This window comes from Hippocampus bargibanti, linkage group LG02 (assembly GCF_051943395.1).
Source record: "Hippocampus bargibanti isolate YZ-2025 linkage group LG02, ASM5194339v1, whole genome shotgun sequence".
Lineage (NCBI taxonomy): Eukaryota > Metazoa > Chordata > Actinopteri > Syngnathiformes > Syngnathidae > Hippocampus > Hippocampus bargibanti.
Window position 1 is genome coordinate 36991175 of NC_142735.1, and position 22342 is coordinate 37013516.

General features: G+C 43.5%; 1 protein-coding gene across 1 annotated transcript; it reads left to right on the plus strand.

Moving 5' to 3' along the window:
- The first annotated feature begins 5706 nt into the window (after nt 1–5706).
- fgf24 (fibroblast growth factor 24) lies at nt 5707–22342 on the plus strand. The gene is made up of 5 exons (XM_088991236.1): nt 5707–6771; nt 6906–6942; nt 15490–15664; nt 20034–20140; nt 21386–22342. Exons 1-5 carry the CDS (start codon nt 6740–6742, stop codon nt 21656–21658), a joined length of 624 nt encoding a protein of 207 aa, XP_088847362.1. The 5' UTR covers nt 5707–6739; the 3' UTR covers nt 21659–22342.

Consider the following 22342-nt stretch of genomic DNA (forward strand, 5'->3'; position numbering starts at 1 on the left):
CTGTGGATGGAATCAGACGTAGCGCTACCGAAGGCCTAGCGATGAAATGCACGGCTCGCCACTGGTGAAACCGGACAATGGCAAAACTGAACTGCAGATGTCGGGTATTTTCCGTTGTATAAGACGCACGCACCAGAGGATAAGGCCATCCAAGCCCACCCTTGGCATCACCGAGACAACAACAACGGCCCAAGATGCACCCGATGAAAAGCCACTCGACGACGCAATAAGTGGCTCAACATTAGCGTGACAGACTTTGTCTTTGAACACTCACTTAGTACTTGTCGCCCTGCCGACATGAAGGTGGCGACTAAGAATCAAAGTCCTCATCAAATTAGGAGGGTGCGTCGGGGGGTTGTTGGGGCGTCACGCTCTCGGGTGGGCCTCCACATCCTTTTGATTCCGCGGCATCACCTTTTCAAAGCTGCTTTTTAATTGACTCTGGGTCTTTGTGCCGTTAATGAGCCTTGTAAAGCGCCATCCATCAAGCCGTCGAGGACCAATCCGGCGGAGGCAACCGGGTCTTGTTCTTTGACTTTGTCAAATCGGCGCACCTTTGCTGAAAAAAACAGGCCAACGCCGCTTTTGACCGCTTGTTGGGCCTCGTAACTATTTTATGCCCTGTCGCAAACATCGCGGCAAAGCCTCCGTTGACACCCACCCTCGTCAGAACAGACCTGCAGAGTTTTCTCCATTTGTTGACACGGTGATACTGCAGCTCATGAACTTAATCGATTCCCACGAAGTGTGTGTGAGAGGCGAAAAGTTCGTCTTCCGAACATTTCTTTCCCATAAGAAACCATTCAAATGAGAGTAATCCCTTCCCAGGTCCCCATAAAACATCATTTTCTTCTAAATAAGCCTTAAAACTACACAAAAATAGACCTTATTTAACGTCTGATAAATGTTCTATTGTATGGTGATGAAAGAAATAAACGGTACCGTATAATAAAGCCGTTTTATTGAGCTTTGTGATCGTCGTCGATAGTCGTTGTTGCCTCGTGATGATATCCGAGTGAAGTTGCCGTGCTGTCTGGGCAATAATACCCTTCCTCACACTTAATTGGCATGGCTTTTTTTTCCAATCAAAGCAAGCGACCCATAAATTGTTCCATCACAATTGTGAAACTCTGTGGAACTGCCGCGGCTTAGAATTGAAACGGATTTACACAGACAGGAGATGTGAGACAATGTTTTTTGGTCAATGGGTGCTACAGCTTGGTGTTTGCTTTTTTTTCAACATTTAAATCGTAGCAGACGTGCACATTTCACCATGATGTCTCTGATCCGCTGGTGAAAAGGATGCCTTTATCCTCTCCTCTTTCATGTGAAACTGCTTCATACAACTAAGATGGCGCAGAAAGTCCCAAATGACTGTCTGCGTTCTATTATTTTGTTATTAATTTTTGTTGTTGTTTTGACTTCAAGATGGCGCTGCCTTTACAGTTTGTTTTTCGACTTTCATCACTTTGCTGCTATCAAATGTACATTTCTCCACTGCGAAACTAATCAAGGCTAATCCAATCCAGTCCAATCATGTTAGTTAGTTACCGGCTCTGGTTATTAGTGCATGAAAGGCTTAAAGCGCCACGGCAAACGAGTCGCGCATGTGCTGCGGCGATGATTTGTACGAGAGTGAAGCTTTTCATTTTCACCTTTCACCCCCCCGCCCCCTTCAGTTAGCCCCTCCCCCCCCACACCCTTCAAGGGTGAAACTTAAATGGTCCTTAATGACTCCACGCAAACAACGTGTGACGGGGGACAAATTACTGAAACAGAGCCCCCCCCCCCCCTCTTTTTCAGGTAATACTTGAAAGGTCGCTGAGGTAGCTGGTGAGTACCCCCCTCCCCCCGTCACCCCCTTTTCTCTCTCTGACACCCTGGAGGTGTCGCGACCTCGCCGCCATTGCTCAGTAGCCCACAGGAGCGCATGGCCGGCGGTGTGAAAAGGGAAGTTGGGGGGGGGGGGGGGGGGGGGGTCGTTGGCGTTTGGCCTAATGGGGTGAAGCTGATTCCGCCAAGATCAGAGGGAGAAGGTGAGCTTCATTGATCATGATTGATGTCAATCATATAACTTGTGTTAAAAGAACTGATTGGAAACAATAATGGAGGCGTTTGTCTTCAATGACTTATAATATAAATGTCTGTCTGTCTGGATGGCTATCTAGCTAGCTATCTATTAGCTGTCTGGCTCGCTGGATAGCTATCTAGCTGACTAGCTATTAGCTATATGGCTATCTAGCTGGCCAGCTATCTATTAGCTAGCTGGCTCACTTTCTATCTGAATTATTCCGGGTTGAGTGAACAGTGAACGCCTAGCTAGCTAGCTATTTGCTATATGTTTGCTATTTATTATCAATTAGCTATCTGTTGTCTGTCTGGATGGGTATCTAGCTAGCTATCTATTAGCTGTCTGGCTCGCTGGATAGCTATCTAGCTGACTAGCTATTAGCTATATGGCTATCTAGCTGGCCAGCTATCTATTAGCTAGCTGGCTCGCTTTCTATCTATTTGAGTTACTTAGCTACTGATAGCTATGAGATAGCTAGCTGGATAGCTAGCCATCTAGCTACCTATTAGCTATGTCCTTGAGAGTTTTGAAATGCGCTATAAATACAATATATTATTATTATTAGTAGTAGTAGCTATCTATCTAGCTAGCTATCAGCTAGCTGGCTCGCTTTCTATCTATTTACGTTAATTGCGGGTTGGCGCGTGTGGCTGCCGCTGCTTACCAACAGAAAAACTGATCCTGTGACTGTAAAGTGACCTTGAGAGTTTAGAAAGGTTTGAAAGGGTAAATGAAATGTATTATTAGTCTGATTGTTATTGTTATTATAGAAGGCTGTCCCGTGTGAGGCTTCACACGCCGGTGGCTTTTCTTCCAAGGTTTCTTTCTGGGTGTCTGGCCCGACTTGCCTCACCTTGGGAGTCGAATGGGGCAACCCCCAACGACCCCACCCCGGAGGATTGTCCCCCCGACCCCCTTCCCTCCTCCCTTTCCTTTCAGTCAATATGTGGGTGTCAGAGATGAAAGTGCAAAGCGCGAGGGAGGCGTTGGGGCTCCTGACACGAATGTACTACATCGGGCTTCACTTGGTGATCTCGCCAAGTTCTTTTGTCAGGCATGCCTCAAATGGCTCCTCGCCCCCCCCCCCCCCCCACCCTTTGAACCCGCCCTCGGACGCTTGCATGAGAAGTCAGCGCCGCCATTCCCACAGTCCCGTCCGTCGCCGCGCTGCTGCACCGGCAAGCTTCAAATTCAAATGCTCCCAAGGTGAGGAAAAATAACGGATCCCGGGACGCTTCTTTATTCCCGCTTGGATTGGATCAGCCTTTATTCGTCTGGCGCTGGAGAAATTCACATTTCCCAGCAGCAAGCTTACAAACTTCATTGGTTCCCGGAAAGGGTGTGTAAGGCCAAAAGTTTGTCTTCCAAACATTCATTTCCCATTAGGAACCATTACAATGAGATTAATCCGTTCCCAGGTCCCCATAAAACATCATTTTCTACTAAATAAGCCTTAGAACCACACAAAATAGACCTTATTTTATGTCTAATAAATGTACTCTTGTGTTGTAATGAAAGAAATAAATTGTGCTATATAATAAAGTGGTTTTATTGACCTTTGTGATGGTCGTTGACGTCGTTGCCTCTTGATGATATCCGAGTGAAGTTGCCATGCTTTCTCGCCGATAATACCCTCACTAACACAGTCCCCTGCTAATTGCTTTTCGTTAATCCAAATCAACACAAGTTTTCCTTTTGTGTCCTCTTTGGCCGAACACTGAGTTTTTTCAGGCTCGGTGTGGCTTTGAAACGGGGATGTTTGTAATCCGGTGGCGGGCCGTGCATGTCACTCCTGGGCCTTCAGTAGCGCTACGTCCGAATCACTCCACGGCTGCGAGTGTCGTGTGGTATTACTACACATCCACTAGAAGGTGCTGTTGGCCAGGAAATAACTTGTGACCCGAAGAAACTTAAATACTGTCACGAAACTGTTTGAATTTTGAACCTTTCTTAATGATGTCCATTTTTGTCTTGAAAACTCCGTCTTGAGAATGGCGTTAACAGCATATCTGGAAAGAAATCCATTTCTTCTCCTCCTTCAGTCATTGCGGGTTGACAAAACCGCGATTAAATCAACACTCAACTGTATTTGCTAACGCAGCTCGCGACAGATACAGTGTGCTAGCTCTGGCCAGTACGCTCTTGTCACTTAGCGGCTCGTGATACTACGCTTGGCTAAATGACTTGCCAACCATGTGACTGGCCAATCATAGTTTGCCAAAACTGACATTTCCGGCGCCTTCCGGCAGGCCAACTTGAAATCTGATTGGTTCAAGCAACTTTAAGGCGTTGAGGTCGATTTCGGACCCTGCCTGGTAACAAGCGATGGCTGAAACGTGATTGGTTAAATGCTTAAATAGGGAAACACACATCTGGAAGCAGCGCAACAGTGGGGAAAGCAAACAAAAGGTAGCTGAAAGACAATTTGGAATGATTTTAATTCTATTATATTCTTATTGATATTGCCTGTCCTCTCCTCTTTCATCTGGAAGTGCTTTAAGTAACAAAGAGGGTACAGAAGGAATGTCTCTCTGTGTCTTTGTGTTGTCATGTTATTTGTTATTTAGTTTTTTTTCTCGTTCTTTTGACTTCAAGACGGTGCCGCGAGAGTGGCTGCCTTTCCAGCAGCTCCTGTGTTTTGCTTTTCTACTTTCATCACTTTGCTGCTGTGAAATGTCAATTTCTCCACTGCGAGACTAATAAAGGCAAATCCAATCCAATCCAATCCAAAATATATCATTGGCATGAGTCTGTGGCCAGAAGAGAAGCCCTGCCGGCCTACCACTGATGTGATCATTTCGGACGCTTTCGAATACGAATGGGCAGGAATGCCGACCGTCCACCTTTAATGGCACCATAAAGGCCCACCACAAATCCTTTTCTCCTTTTTTCTTCTTCTTCTTCTTCTTCTTTTTTTTTATGGCAGCATGGGGACGCGCTTGTAAACACATTCGCACCTCTCTTTCATTTAAATGTCGGCTAAGTTATATATAGCACGTTATTGAAATAAAAGGGGCTGCGCTGAGGAGGGATTGGGGGGGGGGGGGGGTTGCATCTGAATGCAGTCTGGCGAAGGTTCGCGTCAATCCACAAACCCTCAAGTGTTTTTTTTCCTCCCAAAGAACAAATACGTAACACACTGACGAGAAGATTCTGTCAGAGGGCGAGTGTGACCAAATTTATTGCAAGCGCTCACGAGTAATAATAATAATAATAATAACAATAATAATAATAATCATCATCATCATCAGAATCAGAAAACCTTTATTCATCCCACAATGGGGAAATAATAATAATAATAATAATAATCCATCACATTTTAAGCACCTTTCAAAGCTCTCAAGGACACTTTACAGTCACAGACAAGCATAGGTACTAGAATCAAGAAAATGTATATTTGGAAAACTTAAAATATTCAAGTATAAAACTACCGTATTTTTTGCCCTATAAGGCACACCTAAAATATTTTTTATTTTTTCAAAAGCTGGCCCTGCACCTCAATGCCTTGTGTATGGAAAATATTTTAAATTATTATTATTATTATTATTATTATTATTATTATTATTATTATTATTATTATTATTATTATTATTGTTGTTGTTGTTGTTGTTGTTTTGGAGTAATGCTGATCATTTTATGTTACCTCCGGGTAGAGTGAACGCTGGCGTGAATGGCTGCCGCTGCTCACCCACAGAAAAACGGATCCAGTGACTAAAGTGACCTTGAGAGTTTTGAAAGGTGCTTATAAATAAAATTGTATTATTATTATTATTATTATTCTAAATTAAAAAACGAGTTAATGATGTAATATCACCAATTAACACTAGATGGCAGAAATGTCATTCATTGCATTGAATGAAAAAAAATCAGTGTATGGAAAAAAATGGGAGCTAAAAAAATGGTTTTCTTTCGTTGATGGTGTGGATGAATCCCCGAATTTCTTCGCGAAGGGAAAGAAGAGTGTGGATGTTCGGGGGTGGTGGTGGGGGTGCGGGCAGGGAGGGAAGCCCGCGCGTGCTGATGCTCCGCGGGCTTACCCTATCAGGTGCAAACCGCTGACATGTTTCCACCCACCGGCGAGCAAAAAGCCTCACGTCGGCCCAACGTGCAGCCGCACACGCCTCGCCTCGTTTCGGCTCACATCCCACTTTGGAGTTCTTCCTTCTTCTTTCCAATAGTCGGTTGTCCTTAGCAGTCAGGTGGGAAGGACGCTTTTTTTTCCAACACCAACGTCGCGCGTACAATTTCACCCAAAAGACAAAATGGCCCATGCAAGGTGTCCAACTGCCCCCCTTCGCCTCCACTTTGGGAACTTGTGATTAATTTCTTGTTCGCGGTAGAGGATATCATTCGCAAGGCTGTTCTGTTTTGGAGGAATCGTCTGGATTAATCGATTCATCGTCGACGAGAGGAAGCAGCCTCCTCCATGTTGCTCCGGGCGAACGTCTTACGTTCGGACTCCGTCGCCGCCAGAAGCTTCGCTTGGCCGCAGCCGTGCGCCTAAAAGGCGGACGGGGGGCCGCGTCGGAGCTCCGGGAAGGCGGCGGCGGCGGCCGTGGTGGCCGTGGTGGCGTTGTGCCCCCCTCCCTTGTCCGCCCTTCTTTCCTCTGTCGGTCGAACGCAAGCAAGCAAGGAAGGAAGGAAGGAAGGAAGGAAGCAGGTGTCAAGATGTCGCCGCTGCCTTCCAGGTTCTTTTACCTGTAAGTCAACTCCTCCTCTCCTCAACAGCTTCACCTCCAAAAACAAAACAACCGCATCGATTAAAAAAAAAGAAAAAACATTTTGGTCTCGTGGAATTGAATTAATTTGTCTCTTTGTGTGTGTTTCCACTCAGGTGTTTACATTTCCTGGTCCTTTACTTTCAACTGCAGGTAAGCTCTACTTTTATTGTGATATTACAAATTTAACTCTTTTTTTAAAAAATTACGAATATCTTTGAGGTGTGCCTTATAGGGCAGAAAATACGGTAGTTTTATACTCTTAATATTTTAAGTTTTCCAAATATAAGGCACACCACATTATACTTTGTAATCTATTTTTTTTCTTGTAATATAATTAGCGTATATTTCAGTGTATAAGGCGCACCCCCAATAAATGGTGGATTTTGGTGGAAATGGTGCACAGGAGTAGTCAATGAATGAAATATATCAATCTACGTTTTCCAAATATAAGCAACACCACATTTTAAGGTGCAACAGTCGAGACATTTACCAATCTTTTTTTCTTACTTGGTATTTTCTCACTCCATTTCCCACAATTTGGCAGTGATGGGAAATATCAATAATATTGTTCGCTGCATTTTCAATCATTTGGGAGGATTAAAAACTCATGGAGGGATTAATTTGTCCCCCCAAAAAAAGATTATAAATAGGAAATATTTTCCGTGATCTTTTTAAATTGGAAACAAAGAGAAAACACTGTTTTTTTTTTAATTACAAAGTTAAAAAATTATATAAAACCTTCTAACGTTTGTTGTTTTTCTTAAATAAATATTAAAGGGGGGGGGGGCAGTGGGGACCAAAATGAAAATGTATTCTTCAATGTCAATTTCTCCACTGCGATATTAATAAAGACTCAGAAATCAGAAAGCCTTTAAAATTGGGATTAGCAATATTATCAGGTGCAAACCGCTGACGCGTCGCTCCGTTTCCCCCAATTTGGGACGGGGGGAAATATCAATAATATTATTTGCTGCATTTTCAATAATTTGTGGGGATTGAAAAGTCATCACGGGATTAATTTGTAAAAACAAAAAAAGATTAGAAATAGGAAATATTTTCTGTTATCTTTTTAAATGGGAAACAAGAAAACAGATTTTTTTTTAAATCTACAAAGTTGAAAAAAATATATTAAACAGACTAACCATGAAATGTTCCATGTTATTTGTTGTTGTTTTTTTTATAAATAAATATTAAAAACAGCACTAATCTGTTTAAATGTATCGTTATAATATGAACTCATTCACTGTCAGACGTGCAAAAATGTGTCCACTCCAGTGCCAGGGTTGTTGTCATTGTCACTCCAATTCCAGGGCCCGCAAAATATTGAGTCTTAGGACAAAGTAAACATTCAATGCAGCATAAGAAACCATTTTATTAGAAAATAGAGTTAGTTCCTAATTTATATGGGTCTGGAGTTATATGAGCTTGAAATGAGGGCGGCTGTCCAAAATACAATGCGATACATACATATAGCGCTTTAACCCCAGCTGAAGAAAAAAACCTGAACAAATTCGGAAATGGCGCTCCGTCGTATTTTCAAATCACGAATAAATTTGTGAATGGCAGTCAATGAGTTGAATTGTAAAAATGACCAACAAAATAAGATGATAAAAATAAAGATAAAAAAAAATAAGATTATAAATGGGAAATATTTTCCGTTATCTTTTTAAATTGGAAACAAAAATATTTTTTTTTTTAAATCCACAAGCGATCGACAGCAGCAACATTGAAAGGGGTCGGCGGGGGTCAAAAGATAAAATCCAAGTATTGTAAGCACAAAAGATCATGTCCGGAGACTGAAATGTACAACTGCACACAAAAAAGTTTCATAAAAAGAACTGTACTTAGTGCCAAGTATAAAAATATAGTAACATATAAAAAACATATTTGATATATATGTAACTGTATTGACTCGACTGTGCTATATTTATTTATTTTTGACAAACAAAACCGACCATGTATCAATTTTAATAGCTGACAAAATATGTTCAAACCCCCCTAAAATGAGATATTAATGTAATAACACTTGGGGGAATCAAGAAACAATTAAGGCTTAGAAAATTAGAAAGTAGAAAATGATGTTTTATGGGGACCTGGGAACGGATTATTCTCATTGTAACGGTTTCCTATGGGAAATTCATGTTTGGGATACACACTTTTCGCCTTACACACCCTGTCTGTGAACAAATTCAGTTTGTAAGCCAAGGTATCGCTGTATAAAAATCTATAAGAGTATTAAAAGCATATTTGATATATGGAAGTGTATTGCAAAAAATAATTCCGATGTAACGTATTGCCCTTAAAAGTTAGGCAAATGTAAAGAAATGGCAACTAAAGTGTAGGCTGCTTAACAAACGTCCTGTTGGGAAAAAAAAAAGTTGCAACTTTATTAACATTGACGACAGTTCGAAGAACAACACCGAAGCTGAAAATATCAACGAGTGGGAGGAGCCTCGCCTCAATCATGAAGACATTCAAACATCCTTCATCCAAGATGCGTCAATCAAACTAAATACAAATTATACCGAGATAAAATGTTGTTCAACCCGCTGCGGCCTCTCTGTGACCCACGACCCTGATCAATATGTATTGTATTATTGCATTGTATAAAGCGGTCTGGGAAACGGATGGATGGAAAATTGTGTTGAAATTATTACGGCATATAATATAAAAATATAGAGATATCAGCAGAGTAGTGACCCATAACAACTAAAAAGCAAGAATACATGGAAGAAATGAAGTCCTCCACAGTACAGAATGAGCTCTCTTCAAAGTCCCGAATGATCTTCTGACGCCGGTTTCCTCTCCATCCTGGTCCTTCTTGACCTCACTTGCCGCTGGTTCCACTCTTCTCTCTCTGGCCGCTCTCACTTCACTTCACAGTCCTCTCCTGTATCTTCTGGTGCGCCCCAAGGCTCTGTCCTGGGACCGCTCCTTTTTATCACCTACCTTCTAATATTCTCCCTAAATTTCCAAATAGCATTTCTTTGCTTTGCGGATGACACCCGGCAAACCCGACGCCTGTCTTCTACACCAGAATGAAATCCTGGTGTAGCCATAACTTCCTCAAACTTAACAGCAAAAAAACAACGGAAATTCTTCTGGTTGGTACCAAATCCACGCTAACGGTTTCTCTCTCACCAGTGACAATTTGACTATTTCTCCCTCCCCTCAGGTAAAAAGTCTAGGTGTCATTCTTGACAGCACACTCTCTTTCCGCTCCCATCTAAATAAGTTACCCCGGTCCGCGTACTTCCACCTACGCAATGGCAATGGTTGGTCTCTCACTCCTCACACCACTGCTATCTTCGTTCATAGTCTCGTCACCTCCCGGATTGACGATTGCAATTGACTTCTCTTTGGCGTCCCTCAGAAACTTCTCCACAAACTTCAACCGGTCCCGAATTCTTCAGCCCGGAGGATCAGCAGAACCTCATCCTTTCACCGCATCCCCCCCGTCCTCCAAGAGCTCCACTGGCTCCCGCTCAAATATACAATCAACTTTCAAATTCTTCTTGATACATTTCCATAACCATGACAATCATAATAATCATAATAACATGAATGAACTTGAGTTCATTTGAGCGAGCGTGCCCCCCCCCCCCCCCGTTAGGACAACCGCAGACTCAATTAGGAGCGGGCGTGACATGAGCGGTCGCTGATGTCCATCATGCTTGCAAATTTCATTGAAGGCGTTTTTCATGGCTTGCATGTTGACTTCAATTAGCAACGTGCCTTGTGTTTTACAGATACTCCAAAATGGAGGGTGGGGGGGGGGGATAGCAGCTCCTCTTTGAACAGATGCTTGGCCTTTTTTTTTTCAAGGGGAGTTGCTTGTTTGGTTTTTTTCTTCCTTGGGTTTTACGAGCTGGCGGCGTCTGACTTTGAAGCGTAAGCACTAGCAGGCGTCTGCGTCACTAATGACTCGCTCGCTCGCTCGCTCGCTCTGCGTCGACGAGAACGGCAGTTGGACTGCAACGCTTTTATTTGCCCCAGACCAAGTTAAGACCTGTGACATCCAAACAAACAAGCCGCGGCGTGCCGTTTTCATGCAAACCTGCATTTACGCTAACGCAGCACGTCAAGCGGGCTGCGCCGTGGTTTGGAACGTGGGTTCTGGGTTTGAATCTTTCTACGGATGGCACCTTCCTCCTCAACATTGAAAATATTTGTTGCTGTGGTGTCGAGCAGCTGGAAAGATGATAAAAGTTGACTGGGCCAGATCCGGCCGGGAAGGATATTTTCCGTGTTCTTTATTTGAAGTGTCGGTGGATATCAGTTTTCGGCAGAGCGCAGGTAACACTGCTGTCCGGGCTGTCCTTTCTTCCTCTTCTTCCTCCTCAGTGTGGTTTTAAAGGTGGTTCACCTCGGCTTCTGGCCAATCGGGTCCCAGCGGCAATTGGCCATTCCCAGGTGGTTGCAATCACCTTCTCAGAGAGCTCTACTGTTTTGCATGGGGAGAAATGCGCACCTTTCTCCCATCCAGAAAACACCAAATGATTTCACGTGTCTTTTGGCATCATGACAGAACAAGAATATTGTCGCCGGCAAGAAAATCGGAGAGGGGCTATTGACGGCCATTACCTATCACGAGTGTCTCATATGACAGACAGACAGACAGACAGACAGACAGGATAGCCATGGACATTATTGGTCCATTGCCAACGAGTAGCTCGGGAAGCAAGTATGCTCTTGTGATCTGTGACTCCGCAACCAGGTAGCCAGATAGTTGTACTCAATTCATCCTGTCTACTTGATATCTAATTGAAACCAGATTCTTTTCTGACAGACAGTCGATTATAGGTGTTCAAATACCTGACATGTTTCGGCGTATACCTCCGTCTTCGCCAGAGCTATTTGAACACCTACAATAGACTGTGTGTAAAAGAAAGGATCTGGTTTAAATCAGGTACCCCGATGTTTAGCCGTTCCGTTCTATGCAGGTGAAACATGCAGTCCGATGTCTGGTTGAGTTATTCTCGAGAACAGGCATACCTAAAGAGATATTAACAGACCGAGGTACAAACTTCATGTCTCACCTGATGCTTGGAGTTAAGGCAATAAGAACCACTCCATACCATCCGAACTTTGTCAACTCATTCACTGGCAGATCATGTGCAAAAATGGGTTGTCCACTGCAGTGCCAGGGTTTTTGTCATTTTCACTCCAATTCCAGGGTTTTAGGACGACATCAACATTCAATTCGGTGGAAGAAACCTTAGACTCTCTTCTTTCATTGGAAAAAAAGAGTTAATTCCTAAATGATATGGCTCTGGAGTTATATGAGCTTGAAATGCGGGCGGCTGTCCAAAAGGAAAATGCTGCCCCCGCAGTCGTCCGTGACTTGAATTTCTTCGTAAGTTGCTTCAGTGCTATATTTTGTATGGAATGTATGTTTAAGTATGTTTAACATTTTACAAGTATGTTTAAGGCTGGTATAAGAAAGCTGTATTGGTTTGAACTGAAAAATAACCATTTAATAAAATATATGATCTATAAAGATATGTACATATACAGTACAACTGGAAATAATATTACATATGTTACGACAAAAATGTTCGCGTGTACCGTTGTCCGTAACTCGAATGCTTGTACTGTAAGTAGGGGAGCGGCTGTCGCGCTTGCACAAGAGCTGAAGCTGGAACAAAGCGCTTAACATGGAATTAAAAATTGCTTTGTCAGACTTACAATTAAAAAATAAAAATCTACATTTCTCTCTATGAATCGTTTTAAAATTTTATCTGTCCCATTTCAAAATAAAACCCCCCAAAAAAATCCAATTTTTGTAGTCCTATTTTTTTACCCCCAAAACACTTTGTACATGCAGGCGCCATTCCAAACATGGCATTCTGATGACTATTGTTTGTGGAATCAAACTTTATGGGAATAATTCATCAATGTGAGGGGGAAGGCGTCCAAAGTAGGTAACAAAATCAACAAGTCAGGTGACCACATCTGAAAAACTGGTCCACTCTGTTACGATGGTTTGCTAAGAGCCATCCATTTTCCACATCGCTTTATCTTCATTCGGGTCTTGGGGGGTGCCGGAGCCCATCCCAGCCGTCTTCGGGGACACCCTGAACCGGTTGCCAGCCAATCGCAGGGCACACAGAGACAAAAATTCGCGCTCACACTTACTCCTAGAGACAATTTTAAATCAGGCTGTCAGGCATGTTTTGGGAATAATAATCATCATCATCATACATTTCATTTTTAAGCACCTTTCAAAGCTCTCAAGGTCACTTTACAGTCACAGGATCAGTTTTTCTGTGGGTGAGCAGCAGCAGGCACACGCGCCAGCATTCGCTCAACGCGGAAGTAACTCAAATAGATAGAAAGCTAGCTAATGGATAGCAAATAAATAGCTAATATATAGCCAGATAGCCAACCGCTAGCCAGCTAGACAGCTTACAGCCAGCCAGCTACACAGCTAATAGCTAGCCACCTAGCCAATGGATAGCTAATAAAAAGCTAATAGATAGCCAACAGGTAGCCAGCTAGACAGCTTACAGCCAGCCAGCTAGACAGCTAATAGGTAGCCTGATAGCCAACAGCTAGCCAGCTAACAGTCAGCCAGCTACAAACAGCTAGGGTCGCGGGATCTTCAGGCACTAGGCGGGGGACACCCTGAATTGCTTGCCAGCCAATCTATTATTCATTTATTTCATAAAAATACTCATAATCATCATTTATTATTTATGATTGAAGATTAAATAGACAAAATCGATCTCAGTTCAAGTGTAGAAATCCTCCCGCAAAGGTATTTTTTGTCAAAAGTACACTTCAGGTCAAAGAGGTTGACATCATCACTCAGTGCACAAAAATCAAAAAAATCAAAGACATTTCGTCACAAACACACACACACACACACACTCAGATATTGAATGTGGGAGGAATACCCGGAGAAAAGCCACAGGGGAAAACTCCCTGTTTGTGAATGGCCTGAAATTGTCTTCCTCCCCTGGACGGCGCGTGCTCGCGGGGTCACGCGGGGTCACGCGGGGTCGCGCGCCGACCGGCGTCAAAGCGTTCATGTGGAGATGGAGGCGACCAATCACTTCCACCTTTTGAAGTTGCCAAAAGGGATCGTCTTTCAGGAGGTCTTTGAAGACCAAAGGCGGGGGAGGGGGAAGTGATGGAGGTGGTCGTCACGGCGACGACGACGGCGGCGGCGGCCTGCTAAGAAGCGTTGGCGCTCAGCCGCGTTAGCCACTTTGGACTTTCCCGTGACGACAAGTGCAACTTAGCAGCAAAACGCACTTTGCTGTTTGTTTCCAGATGACGGCCAAGATGGCCGATAAATCCCTCGGCAGGCAAGCAAGCAGGCAGGCAGACAGACGTGTGCTTTTTTTTGTTTCTTTTTAACCTCTGAGCTTCACTTGAAGAGGCTTGATGAGAGATGACCTTCTCTGTCTTTGCCAAAGAGACTCCGCCAAATGTTTCCGAAACCACCATACTGTGAGCCAAGCGCTAAACCTTGATTGGGGGGCACAAAATAAATCATAAAATAAATCACATTTAACCCGAAAAAATGGTGCAAGTTTTGGGTTTTCTTGCGGGGGGTGCCGATAAAGCGCTGGTCAGACCTCTGCCTATGTTTTTTCGTCATTAATTATTTATCTAGCTATCCAGCTATTTGCTATCTAGCTCCCTATCTAGCTAGCTAGCTATTAGCTATAGAGCTATCTAGCTGGCTGGCTAGCCATCTAGCTAGCTATCTATTGGCTAGCTAGCTAGCTTTCTATCTATTTGAGTTACTTCCGGGGTGAGTGAACGCTGGCGCGTGTGGCTGCCGCTGCTCACCCGCACAAAAACTGATCCTGTGACTGTAAAGTGACCTTGAGAGTTTTGAAAGGCGCTTATAAATCAAATGTATTATTATTATTATTAATAAACAGAGTTTTTACCACGAACGTGTGGATTCACGATACGGGGTCAGAAGTCGCTCTTTTTCACATTGCAGAGAAAATCGGACAAGAGGATGAGGAAGCGTTTACGATCTTTCTGAACCATGTCCCTTTTTTTCCATCTTGAAAATGGCGTTAACAGTAAATGTGCAACCAAATCCATTTCTTCTTCTCCTTCCGCCATTGTGGGTGGCCAAAAGCGATATGAAATGAACACAACAAGGTATTTGCTGATGCCGCTGGCGACAGATAGAGTGTGCTAGCTCTGACCAGCTAGTGATCCATTGATACGTCAGCTTACGAACTTAATCGGTCCCCAGAAAGTGCGTGTCAGGAGAAAGGTTTGTCTGCTGCCCATAAGAAACCACAATACCCTCACAATACCCTCACAATACCCTCACAATACCCTCACAATACCCTCCCTCACACCGTCCGTCCCCTGCGAGCTGCTTTTCGGCATTCCAAATCAACAGAAGTTTTTCAACCTCCTCGTTTGCCCGAGACCGTTGCTTAGTTTTTAAAACTAAGCTGCGGAAACCAAATCCCACCGCAAATTCCCCGGCTTCCGAAAGTAGACCTTTACTCCCGACGCTGCCGAGCGACCCACTCCGCCGAATAAGACAACACGTTTCCTCTTTTTTTTTTTTTTTTTTAATGACTCTAATTTGTAAACCTCACACAGGTGAAACTGTCACAGGCGACTTTGGGATCGGAAAAAAAAAGTGTTCAGGTTCTATCTTCCAATCCACGGGCCGTCATCCCTAAATCCAATCCTTGCGGTTCCCTTCAGGAGTCGCATCAGAGTCCGGACTTCCGTTTCTACATCGAGAACCACACCAGGAACCCGGACGACGTGAGCCGCAAGCAGGTGCGCATCTACCAGCTGTACAGTCGGACCACGGGCAAGCACGTGCAGATCGTTGGGAAGAAGGTCAACGCCAACGGAGATGACGGGGGCAAGTACGGTATGAAAGAACTTCCTGCGCATCTCAGCCGCACTTCACGCTAGATGACACGACACACCTCCATTTTACCATGGCCGGCTTCCCTTTTATGACAGTTCGTTACCGGCATTGGATACAAAATGCATGCTCTCCCATTGCTTGCCTGGGTTTTCTCCGGGTACTCCGCTTTCCTCCCCTATTTCAAAAACACAGATGGGAGGCTGATAGAATGAATACTCACAGGTGTGAGTCTGCGTGTGAGCGCGGATTGCTTGTTTGCCTCTGCGTGCTCTGCAATTGGCTGCAAACCAGTTCAGGGTGTCCCCCGTCTACTGTCCGAAGCTCGCTAGGAGAGGCTCCGACACCCCTCACAATGCTAATGACGATTAAGTGGTTTGGAAGATGGATGGATATATCTTTATCTATATCTATATATCTACTGTGTATTTATCTATATATCTATAGCTATACCTATTTAAATATCTATCGATATACCTACTGTATAGCTATCTATGTCTATATCTATATATCTACTGCATATTTATCTGTATATCTATATCTATACCTATCAAATTATCGAATTATCTACTGCATTTATATATTTATCTATATATCTACTGTATCGCTATCTATATATCTCTATCACTATATCTATACCTATATTTATATCTATCGATATACCTATATATATCTATATCTATATGTCTATCTATCTCTCTACTGTATATCTATATCTATCTATATATCTACGGTATATCTATGTATATCTGTATCTATATCTATATATCTACTGTATATCAAGCTATTCTACGGAGCTAGCTCACTAGCTCGCTATCTGTCTCTATCACTCTCTATCTATCTTTACAGACAGTATCTAAAAGCATGCCATCATTTGTAGCTAGCTAAGAAAAGCAACCATAGAAAATGCTAACATAAAAAAGCCAAGTATCTTGCGAAAACATAGCTAGCGATAGCATGTCAATATATTTCACTCACTGAGTAAAGGAAGCAAGTAGGCAAAAAGTGAGTCAAGCGCTCTGCTCATCGCCCGCCGTGAAAAAGTGCAACGCTATGACTTAAGCAGGTAGGAATGAGGTTGAACGTCACCTTACAAATATGGTTCCTTGCACGCTTAAATTGTTAGCAGCTTCCAATAGCGGACGCACTCTGGGAAATGGCCGCCCGCCTTCAAATATGTTTCCTCGCTATTCGTTGGAGGTTGAGTAGAAGCAGATCCATAGTTTGGGTTTTTTTTGTGTGTTTTTTTCTTCCCCTCCCTGCGAGGAAGCCTTGCCAACTCTCTCTCGTCTAAGCGTTCAGCTGCAGTACCTGGCACCTGCCAACTCCGTCAACAACACCTATGCTATGCTATGCTATGCTATTATTATTTACTCTCTCAAATCGATTAGAAAATTATTTTTAAAATGTTTTTAATAAAGATAGCATTTTAAAAAATGGTTGTAGTTAGTATAACTAACTAACTAACAAACACATAAGCGAGCAAGCTAGATAGCTAGCGAGCTACTGTACCGACCTAACTAGCTAGCTCAATAGCGCAATAGCTCGATAGATAGATAGCCAACTAGCTAGCTAGATAGCTACCTAGCTAGATAGATACGTAGCTAGCTAGATAGCTCGGCAGCTAGCTAGCTGGATGGATGGATGGATGGATATTTTTTGTGTTAAATGTCCAATTTGAAGCAGATCAAGCAGTGATGGCCTTCAGGTAGAGACGCATGTGAAAGAGCGACAAAGGTTTCAAGGTGACACAGCAGGAATCCACGCGCTCCCAGGACGCATCCCGGTCGGAAAGTCTTGTATTTTTTGGGCCCCGCCCCCCTTAAGCGTTCCCCCGCAAGGTGGCCCTTTGTCTGGGGCCCGCCAAACATGCCCCCCCCCGCAGGCCCGCTCACCCCGCCAGATTAGCTTTCAAGTCTGCCTTTAGTCTGCGCTCACTCAATCCAAAAGTTAAGATGATCCATTTGTTGAACACGCAGGGCGGCCATTCAGGACAGAATGGCCCCCGGGGACGGGGACGGGCCCCCCCGTCACTCCACTACTAGCTTGAGACGACATGGGGGCAAGCGGGAGGAAGAAATGCGCCTTCAAGCGCTCCAAATTTGGATTGCAGGCTTTTGAGGCCTTCAAGATTCTTTGAAAGGCTCTCAAGAAGGGTCCGCAAGGCCAACTTTCAGGCTCTTCAAATCATCAAAAGTCCACAGATGACACAGATATTATTAGCTTACGCTGCAATTAACATTTAGTTCAATCCTTTATTACAGGTAATTCAGTCACCATTTTTTTCTGATTGATGAATGAAGAAAAAAACAGGCCATAATTACAAATTAACAGTATCAGCGTACCAAAGTCATTAACGTAAAGGAATGATAATTAAGCGAGTGTTTAGACATATAAATGTTGATTGATGTTTTCAAACGCATTTTTAGTCAACGCACCCCCCAAAAAAAATCTGCCCGTTGAGAAACTTCATTGTTTCCCGGAAAGTGGGTGTCAGGCGAAAAGTTGGTCTGCCAAACATTTATTTCCCATAAGAAACCATTAAAATGAGAATAATCCGTTCCCAGGTCCCCATAAAACATCATTTTCTACTAAATAAGTCTTCAAACTAAACAAAATAGACCTTATTTGATGTCTAATAAATGTGCTATTGGATTGTAATGAAAGAAGTAAACTGTAGCGTATAATAAAGTCGTTTTATTGACCTTTGTGATGGTCGTTATATAGTCTCTTTTGATCTCTTTTCAGATTAAGGGCATCATCTCCTAGCCGAGAATTAATCATTCTCCTCCATTTTTGCCATTTCTTCTACAGTTGCCCTTAATCTCCACCCAGATAAATGTTGTCTCCTCGCCAAGAAGTCAATGTCGCAAATCTCTCCTACTTTCTTGTCTTTTGCGAGACATACTTTGTTGTCCACTTGTTTACAGTGGCCCATTTCCTTGCGGCCCTTAATGGCCTTTTGGATAAAATCCTCCTCCTTTCTCGGAGGGGACCCTTATTCTCACTCACTTTTTCTGATATGTATGTACGTGTGTCCGTTTCTTTAACGTCACTCGTTCGCCACTTGGTTGTGGCGGCCTTGTTACCCTGAGTCTCCTTTTGGAACAGATACTTCTTCCTCCTTCACGAGTTGTAAATAAAGGAGCCTGTTGTTAATCATGTCTTGTTCTCTCTCCACTTGTCTCGCTGGCCTTAATCTCCTTTCAGCTCAAATCTTCCTTTTAGTGACAAGTCAATACAGAGGGCCCTTAATCTCCTTTTCTCCATTCTTATTTGCCAGTGTCTCATTCTTCACTTTGCAGTATGCACTTGCTTCCAGAAGTTTCATTTCACATCAAATTTGTCTCCTTAGAAAAAAACACAACAACAACATAGCAGAGCCTCATTCTCCTGGTGGCTGTATGGCTCCGGTTTCTGTCTGCGCTCAATCTTTTTTTAAGACAATTTAAAAAACAGAGTGTTTGTATTATTTCAAAGGTGGACTTTGCACATCTGGGTCATATCTATTAGCTGTCTGACTATCTAGCTGGCTGGTTGGCTATCTGTTAGCAATATAATAGCTGTCTAGCTAGCTGATTGGCTATCTAGCTAGTTATCTAGCTGGGTAGCTAGCTATCTGTCAGATATCTAGCTAGCTTTCTGTCTATTTGAGTTACTTTCGGGTTGAGTGAACACTGGCGTGTGTGGCGCGTTCTTCTTCTTCTTCTTATAATAATAATTATTATTATTAATTGCACGCTAATGATATTGCTATCTAGCTGGCTACCTTGGTAGCTATCTCTCTAGCTGGCCTTTGTTTCTTTGATACTTTGCTTCGTTACGCTTGGTCAGTTTGTAACATTGATTTGATTGAATACAGACAATTGCACGCTAATAATATTGCTATCTAGCTGGCTATCTAGCTAGCTATCTAGCTGGCTACCTTGGTAGCTATCTATTTGCTAAATAGCTATCTAGCTGGCTACCTAGCTAGCTGCCTAGCTAGCTGTCTATTTGCTCCCTACTCACTATCTAGCTATCTATCTATTAGTTATCTATTAGCTAGCTGGCTAACATTCTATCTACTTGAGTTATTCCGGGTTGAGTGAACGCTGGCACGTGTGACTGCTGCTTCTCACCCACAGAAAAACTTATCCGGTGACTGTTTTGAAAGGCGCTTATAAATTTATTATTATTATTATTATTATTATTATTGATTTTATTTTTTGCACAACATGCATCCATTTGGTGTCCCTAATGTGCGGGTGTTGTATTTGTGTGTGTGTGTGTGTGTGTGTGTGTGTGTGTGTGTGTGTGTGTGTGTGTGTGTGTGTGTGTGTGTGTGTGTGTGTGTGTGTGTGTGTGTGTGTGTGTGTGTGTGTGTTTGCAGCTCTTCTGGTGGTGGAGACGGAAACTTTTGGCAGCCACATTCGAATCAAAGGAAAGGAGAGCCAACACTACATCTGCATGAACGACAAGGGCAAAATCGTCGGAAGGGTGAGTTGCACCGAGGGGGAGGGGCTTAAACCGGGTGACCCCCCCCCCACCCCTTCAATACAAAACCCCTTTGATAACACTGAGGCCGTTCCTCCATGACGTAACTCGCTGATCGCTCAATTAGCCGCCCAAATGACCGCCATCTGCACGCAAAGCTCGTGGTTACTTCAGAGGAATGCAATTATGTCACCTTCTCACGCCAGGTTTTATCCAAAGGGCATGGAGATTAAGGTGCATTGTGGGAAAAAAGACAGCGGTGGCTCACCGTTTCTCATCTAAATCTAGCATTACAAATCCAAAATAGAAAGGACGGACAGTGATCTTTTTGCTCGATGAGCTCACAAACTTCATTGGTTCCCAGAAAGGGTGTGGAAGGCGAAGTTTGTCTTCCAAACATTTATTTCCCATAAGAAACCATTAAATTCAGAATAATCCGTTCCCAGGTCCCCATAAAACATCATTTTCTACCAAATAGGTCTTTAACTGCACACAATATATATATTTTATTTTATGTATAATAAGTGTGCTATGGTATTACAATTAAAGAAATAACCTGCACTGTGTAATCAAGTGGTTTTATTGACCTTTGTGATGGTCGTTGATGTCGTTGCGTCTTGATGACATCCGAGTGAAGTTGCCGTGCTTTCTCACTCACACTGTCCCTTGCTAGCTCCTTTTCATTAATCCAAATCAACAGAAGTTTTTCAACCTCTTCTATTGCCTGAGACCGTTGCTTGTACAACACAGAAACACCCATAGCCACACGTAGCAATTGTCAACTTAGCTTACTGGGACGCTAAGTCACACAAACGCACGCCTAGTTGGTGTTTTTCGATGATCTTCTGCTTGACCGTCGTTTTCTTTAATGTCCTCTTCGGCTTAACGCTAGCCTTTGGTGGGGTCTTTTCAGTCCCATAAAAGCAAAAGTACTCCACTCGATAGCAAACCTAGTCTGCACTCAAAGGGGGTGACAAAAACTAGCCCGCCAGCCACTGTGGGGCTGTGTGGTTTGTTTCGTCCGCCGAAAACTACTTTGTTAGCCAAGATTATATGCTAGCGAATTTAACGTTGGGAAGGCGAAACGTTCGTGAGCTAAAGCGTTAGTAAGCTAAGGTGTCATTGTATTATGTTGGCGCTTTGTTGCAGCTTCAGCTGTTGTTCAAGCGCTATTTCAACCAATATGGATTGTATTGTATTGTATTGTATTGTATTGTATTGTATGATCTCCTATTTTTTTGCGTGCAGCCCGACGGCAGGAAGCAGGAGTGCGTGTTTGTGGAGGAGTTCCTGGAGAACAACTACACGGCGCTGGTATCGGCCAAGTACAAAGGCTGGTACCTGGGCTTCAACCGCAAGGGCCGACCCAAAAAGGGCTCGCGCACCACCCAGCGCCAGCAGGAGGTCCACTTCATGAAACGAGAGCCCAAAGGTCACCGCGACCGCACGGAGGTCTTCCGATTCACGCCCGTCGCCAAGCGCACGCGGCGAGCCCGAAGGCTAAAAGCCAGGAGGGATTGATTGACAGCACTAAGGAGAACGACGGACACTCCAAGGACAATCTGATCTTGAAAAAAGATGTTTTTTAGCCCTTTTATTTATACGGACGGATCACATGACCATCTTTTTTTTTCCCCGACGCCATCTTTGTTGACTTTCAAGCCAAGGAGGTGACGCCACGCCGTAAAAATCAGCCAAGCGGGATATGGTGGAATCTGTTTGCGTGTGACCAGGACGCCATATTTTCCACCGGGAGACGTCGCCGTGGAGACGGGAAGCAGGTGGGATGGCGCCAGCGGAATGACTGCGTAGCTTGGAGTGCAACGTTTCTTTTTTCTTTGCGCCTTGATCGCAGACGCACTCGCTGGAGATTAAACACAAAAGAAGAACTTGCTGATGTGTCATGTGACTTCCTCTACCTCCTGCTTTGTTATTTTCCGAATCATCCGCCATTTCTTCATGGTGAGATTCCGACTGGGATGCGCCTCTCGGGACTTTTGCCATCCCCCCCCCCAATCCGATAACATGTAATCTTTCGACCTTCTTACTAACAACGTGACACAAACATTTATGATATTTTTATTTTTTGTAATGTAAGCAAAAAATAATTTTATGACTATTCTAAATATATTTATTGCCTCCCTTTTTCTGTAAATACAATGCGCTAAGTTTTATTTGGCCTCTGTTAATAAAATGAGGACTATA

Bases quoted from the DNA above. Each gene is read 5' to 3' on its own strand.
- fgf24 (XM_088991236.1), top strand. From the start codon at position 6,740: ATGTCGCCGCTGCCTTCCAGGTTCTTTTACCT. The intron at 6,943-15,489 runs GTAAGCTCTACT...GGTTCCCTTCAG, and splicing joins TCCTTTACTTTCAACTGCAG to GAGTCGCATCAGAGTCCGGA. The intron at 15,665-20,033 runs GTATGAAAGAAC...GTGTGTTTGCAG, and splicing joins AGATGACGGGGGCAAGTACG to CTCTTCTGGTGGTGGAGACG.